The following is a 9,786-nucleotide window of genomic DNA, read 5'->3' on the forward strand; positions in this document are numbered from 1 at the left end:
TTAAATTAATTTAATTAAAATTAATTGACAAAAATATTTAAATATATAGTTAAAATACGATCATAAATATAACTAAAATAGTCTTGTATTTCTTCTTATAACTTAGTATAACCATTGTCTATTTTTGATCTAATTTTAACAGTTCATTCTCCAATAACTCAATAAAAATAGAATACACATTAGGTTAAAATCATACCGAAACTAGAACTGACAGAATAACATTCAACCAAACTACCAAAGATGAACATATTGATAATGTAAAAGATAGATACTAATGAACTTGAACTGTGCATGTGAAGTGAAACGCTGTCCAATCATGCGAATACGCCAGGGATTGTCCCCTCTGTGGTAATTTTTTTTCAAGAAAAGAATAATGAGAAGCTATAAAAATAAGTTCAAGGGGTTTAGTTAGGGTGTATATGGCTTGGTTCAGTTTGTAGATTCGGTTTGAATTCGAACACTTTAAGAATTAATTTGGTGTGATTTTATCGGGTTTAGAGATGAATAAGAATCTTAAAAATAGACTGATCATTATTTAGAGTCAAGTCCGAATCAAGATAAATCTAGTTTTATCCAATCTATATGCACTCTAAGAAAACTAAAAAAATTATATATTTTTTAAATTAATTTTAATATTATATTATATTAATTATAAGTTTATTATTATATTTTTAATCAAATGAATTAGAAAATAGATCAAAGAAGTATGAAATTAAAATTTATGGACAAATTAAAATTCAAATATGGATATCAATTTCACCGTAACAAGTATATTTTTTTATAAATAAGTATATCATAATTTTTTGACATAAAATTTATCAAGACTTGAGTTTCACCAATTTAGATTTGGTTTTAGTGTGACCCGAAATTAGTAAAATTCCTCGTATTTAGAATCGGATAAGAATCTAAAAAATAGATCCACTCATTATTAAAATCGAATATAAGTCAAAACAAATCCAACTTTATCTAATCCATGTACACCCTTACTAGTAGAGAGGAAAAGTAACTTATGGACTTGTAGTCATTTTGTATTATATATGTATGTATCAATATACCAGTAGCATGTTAGTAGTTGGATGGGTCTTCCGTTTTTGAAAAATTCTTTGAGAAGTAGTATTGGTGTCATAAGGAGGAGTAGGAAGAGGAATAAAGATAGTTAATTAGTAATCACAATAATAGCAGTAACAACGAAGTAATTAAAAACAATATCAGTAGTACTATTATCACGAAAATTCAGATAATACTAATTAGAAAAAGGTATAATGATGTTGTTAACGATAATGATGATAGAAGAATCCAAAGTCTTCCGTACAAGAAAAATGGATCATACATAAAAATTTCAGTTTATATAAATTGAGAGATCAAATAAAGAGACAAAAGGTTAAAATGATGTATAAAAGAAAATTTATATTTCGTTGAATTGTGTGGTTTTAGTGATGTTAGTTATGTATTTGGACAATGGTCTTTATATAAATTGTTTTGTTGTGCGTGGGTTCTACCAAATTGTGAATTCGAGCTATGGTTATATATGAATGAATAATCATGATGATATTGATTTTGTTCTTCAGTAACTCTTCAATAGCAAAAATATTGATGGTGCTTTGACTAATCAATGGTAATAAATCTTTTAAGAAGGTGAGGAATTTAGTGAGATGATAGTAATAAATAAGAGTGAAAATATTATTCAACATTTACTTTTTTTTTCTTCAAATATAATATTGGAAGAACAAAAACTGTGATAAATAATTAGTACAATTCTAATGGACTACTGTTTTTAAAAAATGATATTTGCTCGTAAAAGATTAACCACGGAATTATTCATTAAGTATTTGTGTAATATATTTAATTAATTTTAATGTGTATGATATATTTTAAGTAGTATAATTAAATATTTTTAATAAAAATGAGAAAATGATTAATATTGGTTCAAATACAAAATAAAATCTAAAAAAAAAATATTAGTCATCTAATATTTTTTATATAATTATTTAAATTTAATTTTAATATACTATAAATACAAAATTCGGAATAAATAAATAAAAATATATGAAATTAAACTGAACATTCTAACACCTAAAAATATAAATTAATAACCACAAAATAACGATTAAACTCCTCAGTCCTCATGTCACAATCTATGTATAATCTAATTTTAATAGTTCATTCACCAATAACCCAAATGGAGTGAGACACGTACAAGCCTGGAGTGTTACCTCTCGCAATTCTTTTAAGAATAATGAGAAGCTATAAAAGCAAGTTTATCGTTTTTTTTTTTTTAGATATATTGGATTGCTCTCAATTTTAGGCTATATTAACACACATTACACTCATATACATAAGACTTTTATTTAGAGTTGACTACTTGTACAATATAAATCAGTTTTTAGTCGGCCTTTAAATATAATATTTTATTATTTTAATTTTTTAATTAATCATATTTCCTATTTTTAAGAAACCACTCTTATTTTAAAGAATCTCTAACTTCTTATTACTATAATAAAGCATTTCCTTTATTTTCTCCCTCTCTCGTAATGTAATCATCACCAATCTCTTGTTCACACACACTCTCTCTTTAGTAAAAACTATATTATTCTCTCATATAGTAAAGTTCTTTGCTTCAAATAAAAAAAACTCATGTAAATATTTTATCTACACATTCGAAACTAGAATATCATTATAAATTCAGCTGGTCCAATTAAACACAAACACATTTAAAATTATGTTGCCTTTGATTATTCAAAAAAAAAAAAAAAACAAGAACAACAAAAACGTCCAAAATTATGTTACCTTTCATTAATCGAGAGAAAAATAAAAAATAATATAAACACATCTAAAATCATGTTGTCTTTCATTAATTGAAAAAAAGGAGACAAACCACTACAAGTTTGATTACAAGTTCAGCTGGTTGCAATTAAACACATAAACACATCTAAAATTATGCAACTGTTCAGTAACCAGAATTAAAAAAACAACAATATAAACACATCTAAAACACATAAAACACATTTAAAATTACACAGCCTTTCATTAACCAAATTAAAAAACAGCATAAACACATCCAAAATTATACTTTAATTAATAAAAAAAACAAGAACAATATAAACACATCCAAAATTATGATGCTTTTTATTGATCGAGAAAAAAAAAAGCCAGTAAGATCAGCATACGTTTATTAACAGAAAAAAAAAGGATAAGATACGGGAGAGAAAGCACTACAAATCATTCACAACAGTGAACAAAAATTATCAACACAGCCACATCCAAATACTCATGAGTGTTTCCGACGCGGGGGGAGCGGCGTGGAGGAAGAAGGCGACCTGACTGAGAAGCGGCGTGGAGGAGGAAGGCCGCACGACAGAGCTGCACAGGGAGAGTAAGGGGAGTAGCGCGGAGTGACGGAGCTGCACAGGAGGAGAAGCGCGGTGTGCAAGAGCTGCGCAGGGGGAGGAGACCGACGCGGGAGGAGGAGAGTGCGGGCAGAGACTAACGACGGCGGCGATGAAGATAAGCTTGGAAGGAGAGGAATGTGACGTTGTAGATGAGCGCCGAGGTGGAAGAAGGCAGCATCGAGGATGAGGGCCGAGGAGGACGGTGACGCGGACGAACGGCGGCGGAAGATGACTTCTCTAAGTTTTCAAAGTGTGCCGTTGAGTTTTGGATGTGACTCTTTTGGATTTTGAATGTGGGATAAATGTGACTTCTTTACTTTGGCCATTGCCAAGATTTGAACCCGTGTACAACATATTAAGAGGCAATACATAACCACTTAACCAAAGCCTCATTTGCGGGTTAAGTACTTGGGTTAAGTACTTGTTGGGAAGAAGTGGCATTTGATTTTGAGAATAGGCCAAAAGCCTAAAACAAGACATTGAAAATAGAATACAAAGGACCAAAGACACAATTAGTATTTTTATATTTTGTTTGGTAATAAAGTAAATACACAATAGAACAAATAATAAAAAATTCAATTTACCTTCATTTTTTTCTTCACACAATTTAAAATAAAAAATAAAATAATAAAAAAATATAATTATAAAAATTCGACAATGATAATAAAAAACAATAATAAATTGTTTTCGTTCAGTATTTCTATGTTCCTATAAAAAAGGACACAAAATACACTAATTCAATATCTTACGACACAATGGCTCTATCCATATCTCACCTACCAAACGTAGCAAGTAACTTGTGGACTTATATTCATTTTGTATTATATATGTATCAATATACCAGTAGCTTGCTAGTAACATTATTGTTATCCATGAGAATAGTGACGTTTAAGTGTCACATTTTATAAACATATTGATATCCAATATGTTAAAGATCTATTTACAATTTTGTAGCAAAAAAGAGTATCAAAAGACTAAACAAAGAATCAGATGGATTTGACCTTATTATACACATGAATTGCACTCAACGTCAGGTGGGTTTTGTCTTTCGTGAAATCTGGAGAACTGGTGGCTTAACAGCTATCCTATTAAGCAGCTTTTTCTATTATGCAAGTTAAAGAATTTAGAAAATACTAAAGAACTAACACTTTTAGTGAAGAAAATATTAACTAATATTAATTCAAATATATAAAAAATTGTTACCTATTTAGTGATTTTGATTTTTAATTTCTCATTCCAAGATATACATTAGTTACGGGTTTAGAAGAGCGCAAGAGATCTAAAGTAGGACCACAAAATAAAGCAACCGGGATATCACAATATAACGAAAGTCAAAACTGAGATTTGCGGATATTTGTTTCAACGATACTTCAAACGATTTAAATGACATACACTAGAAGAAATGATGATACAAAATGAAGATACCTACGGGAAATCTAAACATCCTACGAGGAAATATACAAACTATGACCTCCCTTCAACAATACTCATCTGTGGGGGGTAAGACATAAGCTCTAAGTACAAGAACAGGTACAACTATATCCCAGTATTGGGATTGTTCCCGGCAAGGATAAGGGAAATTTCTAGACCTCTGCTAAAGGCTTGGTTAAACATGAGGCGAGTTTGGAATGTTGATACAAATGGGAACCATGAAAAGAATGCAATGGGTATAAAGATAATCATTCCCATGCCAGCATCATACAGGCGAGCAATTGATCGAACGGATTTCCATAGTCCCAGCTTCTTCATCACAGGCTTCCAAGCAGCAGCAATCTACACATGGACATGAACCAACGTAGAAAAATCAAATAGTAGTACTACAAAACGAAATAATTATTAAAACCATTTCATACATTATCTCCTCAATTCAGTGAGCTTTGTTTGGACAGTGGTACTGTTTTAGTCAAAAGAAATGGTTAAAATGGATAAGATTAACAATCAATCCCTGTATGGAACAAGATATATCATTCTCCTTTTGAGTTATGTCCACTCAATCTAAGTAGGAGATCATGCAAGTATCTCTGTCTGACAAGTATAAAAGAAAGTTAAGACATGAAGATCAGGAAAAAGAGAACTCACAGAAAGAATTCCCCATCCGGTGGGAATAAATGCCAATATCGAAGCAAATATGTCAGGTATGGACAACTTTGTCAATGCAACTGCAACGGCTATACCAGCCAGTGCCAACAAGAGGGAGACTCCTTGTATAAAGCGTAACAAAAGCTGGAAATTGACTGATATCTTCTGACTGAAGGTAAATACCTATAGAATAACAATACAAGGCCAACCTCAGGAATGAAGATGCAAAGTTACTGATACACACGCTATATACCACAGGCAATACATTTTCGCACCTTGAAAAGCAATATAAGCACGGCCAACACCACCCATGACAGGCCATAAACCTATCCAAAATACCAAACCTGATTGATTAGTTGACTGGGAGCTCATTGAATACAAGTAAATATGTTTAAAAGTTTTTCTTTAGTACATCAAACTGCCTGCATAAGTTCTATCAGTGAAGATAAAAACAATAAAGCGTATAACAAGAACCAAAAAAACTGCAAATGGAGTTGTAACTATGCAAACTTGATTAACTTTTCATGTTGAAATTTTAAAACACTCAAAATAAGATAAGAGGGAAGAGTTGTCCTCCTAGTTTGTTATACCCTCAATGAAGTATCTGATCCTTGCACATTAAGCTTGTACACAATGCCATACTGGAAGATGAAAAATCTTAGACTCAGGATGGTCTCTGCTATCCTTGAACCAAAACTCTTGATATGGGCCTGTTGACATGATAATTTATGAAAACTATAAGTGGAAAATATCACTGAATAAAGAAAACTTAACTCTAATATTAGGGTAAGGAGGAAGTGAAGTTTGATGGACCAGCTAGAGTCTATAGATACAAATAGAGATGCAAACAATTTTAAAAATGACTAGTTATATATTCAATACCAGTTCTTCATCCCACCAAGCTTCCCAGCTTTCTTCTCCCTTGACACCAATGCCACCTCTGTAAAGCAGCCAATTTGTCCAATCTCTGAAGTCTTCCACTACCCTTAAATGACACCACAAGAGGCTGAATCAGTAAAACTGAAACCAATGCCAGAGAGATTACAAAGATAATACTTACTTTTGCCACTCAAATCCAGACGGGTTGAATAAATAGGGAGCAAATAACCAGGACAGAGCCATAAACCAACTGCTTACTGTCAGAAGAATGTATGAGACTGCACCTCCATTATTATACCCATAAGCAAGATATACAATCAACAGAAGCACAACTTCCAGCCTGAAGAAGAAGACGAATTAGCATGCTTATGGGATAGAGAGGGATATGAATTGCAGATTGTGTGTAATGAAATTCTTTGGAATTCGGGAAACTTAATCTGTCAAAGGAATCAAATTTCAACTTTTATTTGAGGATCTTAGATATCTGCGTCACTTTCAATCACAAAATTACATGTAGATATTTCACTTATGCAATGCCTTCTGAGTTAAAGGAGCCTCACGCTTTAACGAAATGACTACGAGAGTAAAGTCTGTAATTCTCTGAAAATTTGATATGGCGGACAACAAACCCGCGGCCAGTTGCTTGATACTGTTCACAAATGAATATATTAGCAGTCGAAAAGAGTTAATAGAAAAAGATACATGATAAGGTAGGCAGACAAACCCTAGCACCACCATGGAGAATGGTCCGACCAAAATAGTGAGTTTTGGTACCCAATGAAAATGTGAAAAAAACAGAGCACAGCTGGAACTGCATTGTGACAAAACTGACAACAGCCTGCAAAGCAATCAAAATTGAAAGACCAAATCAAAAAAGGAAGAAATTTATTCCCCCTCCCCCAAAAGAAAGGAGCATTAAAGGCAACAGCTATGATGGGAGTTGAGCAAACATCTGGTTTCCAAATCTTGCCTTGTGAAACATGTATGGGAAGTTACTGCCTTACAAAAATAACACTTCCTGAGAAGGGACAAAACCTGGATACACCAAGCTGCCCTATCTCAAATCTAGAGATACGCACGGCAAAAAACGTGTGCACACAGGCATGGATTTCACATTATTTGCAAGTAGCTGGCAATATACACTTACCCTCAAGAAGCCTTGTTCAAGAATGAAGCCCAGGACCATTGGCACGGCTGTGAAGACACCAATCTGAAAGAGAAACTGTGTATTCAATGCAGCAGTCAGGGCAGCATTCTTCATTATCCTGGCCCTTTCTTCAATGGTTTCGCCAACACCAGATAGTGCCTGGAGACAGATTTCACTTAATTGATATAATAGAAGAAAAGTCAAAGTGAAAGATCCGCAGAACAAAACACTAGCCATATGTATTTGCCAATATTCATTGTAAGTAGCTGCTCTAATTATGTTCTTGAACCCTTAGCTTGTGCAACATTCTCATTTATCAGTAAAAGGAAAAGTTTGAACAAGGTTATCAAGCACTTGAATTAATTTGTGACCTCTTACAAATAGCTTGCAAGTTTAGGGACTCAATTGAGTTTAGGATTTTACAAGAACTATACTATTAAGTTCACCTAAACTTGTGTATGCTTTGCAATTTTAGATGAGTTTTGTTATTTTGCATTTGAAAACTTGGCGAAAGAACCCCACCAGCAAACAAGTTAAGAGCAATGTAATATTATCTCACATTTAAGACCAACCTTAGTCATAAAGATCACAATGAATACAGAATTTGCACAAATTATCATGAAACAGAATCACACGCAACATGAACAAGAGCAAACACAACCACCACCACCACTAGGTGTAATCAAGAAATCATGCAAAAATTTACAACAGTAAAAAATTAATGAAATCCAACTTACCAGATATGCTTTCCCATAAAGAAAGATGTATACAGTCAGCACAGTTAACTGCAAGATGACCAAGAAAAGGGGAGGAAATCCTTCAGAAGTGGAATAGTTCAGGTATGAGTTGATGTAGTGCAAAGGCGAGGATGATTATAAATAAGGCATGAATAATTTCATTTCATGATATGCATAAACAGAATGAAGGTTAGGTGTTGGTATATAAGTGTGCAGGTGAGAATAATTCTATATAAGGCACGAAAATTTTCATTCCATGATATGCATAAATAGAATGAGTGTAAGGCCTTGTTTTAAAGTCTCTGCTAGACTCGTAAAGTCCCGGTAGCTTGTCTTCTATCCCCTGGTAAACAAAAATAAAATATCCCATTTGCCTAATTTTGTCATGAGCCTCTTTGCCTGCTTCTGGTTTTCTTTACATAAACCACCTTAGGATATGTTTGGGAGATTTTCTGAGGTGGGAGGGAAAATTCATTGATGACAAGTAAAAAGGGGAGGAGTCGGTGAGAAATCTCTCTCTTGTTTGGAAGCTGGGTGGAGAAGGGAGTGCTTTGCATCTTGTCTCTGACGGGGTCGTTATTTTCATTGTTTGCAAAGGCAAGGGAGGGCTTCCATGTCCCCTGCCACCCCTTCAAAACAATCTTCCAACACATATTTGACAACCTGGCTGCACGACTCCACACCTTGCCCTCTTACACCATTTCTTCCAAACAAGCCTTTAAGCATATGTATAAGATCTACGAATTATCACTAGTAAATTCTTTTATAGTCATAGGCACTTAGGAGGATTGTGCTCCATTGAATGATCAAGTTACATCTCAGAAGTAATTGTAATAGGATACACGTGGTAATTACTTCATCAACTTTTGAGTTTGTCTACCAAGTCTTTTGGCTTTATTAGTAACAAGCTTGGGAATATCAACAACTATGGCCTGTGAGTCTTAAAGCCTATAATAAACTTTATTGTTGTGTTCTTTCTGTCTAGCCTCAACTAACATGCTGTGCAGGGAGGTAGTCTAGACTCACTGTTATACTACTAGGTCGTAGAATTGGTTTTATTAATATTTATCAGTACAGAGTCATGGGGTCTTCATCATGCCACTTTATTGACTTCTAACCTCCATTATAAACAATTATAAAATAATTGGCCAATCAATACTTAAAATAGTTAAAAACAAATGGCATACCATGGTACAAAAGTAGTATCCAACTGTTGTAAAATAGAAGGACATCATCCGGAAGAAATCGAGAAGTTGCCCAAGTCTGTACACATCCCGACTGAGAACTTGTTCACCATTACCACCAGAAACTTTCCCTTCAAATACTGCAATTTGATTGAGTCCAACATCCCTTCCCTTGCCGACCTGTAATTTTTACTCTTAGAACAGGGTTTATTATTGATACTCATACAACATTGTGATAAACGAACATGCCTCACCTGAATATATTCATGATGGGTAACATTTCCTTGACGCAAGGTAGAATTGAATCCTGCATATTAACAATAATCAAGAAAATGAACAGAAAATTTTTTTTGGGGGAGGGGGGGGGGGGG

General features: G+C 33.4%; 1 protein-coding gene across 4 annotated transcripts in view; it reads right to left on the bottom strand.

Annotated features, from left to right (window-relative positions):
* The window catches only part of LOC107617394 (callose synthase 9), a 32,325-nt gene continuing 27,226 nt past the window's right edge, over positions 4,688-9,786 (bottom strand). For 2 of the 4 annotated variants that reach the window (XM_021110875.1, XM_016319152.2), the window contains 12 exons: positions 9,670-9,722; positions 9,419-9,595; positions 8,232-8,279; positions 7,495-7,653; positions 7,072-7,185; positions 6,908-6,996; positions 6,529-6,687; positions 6,351-6,453; positions 6,059-6,178; positions 5,744-5,794; positions 5,469-5,651; positions 4,926-5,162 (listed from right to left, as the gene is read on the bottom strand). In XM_021110875.1, the coding sequence (XP_020966534.1) occupies positions 4,926-5,162; positions 5,469-5,651; positions 5,744-5,794; positions 6,059-6,178; positions 6,351-6,453; positions 6,529-6,687; positions 6,908-6,996; positions 7,072-7,185; positions 7,495-7,653; positions 8,232-8,279; positions 9,419-9,595; positions 9,670-9,722 (1,493 nt within the window). Of the gene's footprint in view, positions 5,163-5,468; positions 5,652-5,743; positions 5,795-6,058; positions 6,179-6,350; positions 6,454-6,528; positions 6,688-6,907; positions 6,997-7,071; positions 7,186-7,494; positions 7,654-8,231; positions 8,312-9,418; positions 9,596-9,669; positions 9,723-9,786 lie in introns of those variants that run through there. The other 2 variants (XM_016319150.2, XM_021110876.1) reach the window with 2 other exon arrangements.

The sequence above is a fragment of the Arachis ipaensis genome, chromosome B09 (genome assembly GCF_000816755.2).
Source record: "Arachis ipaensis cultivar K30076 chromosome B09, Araip1.1, whole genome shotgun sequence".
Lineage (NCBI taxonomy): Eukaryota > Viridiplantae > Streptophyta > Magnoliopsida > Fabales > Fabaceae > Arachis > Arachis ipaensis.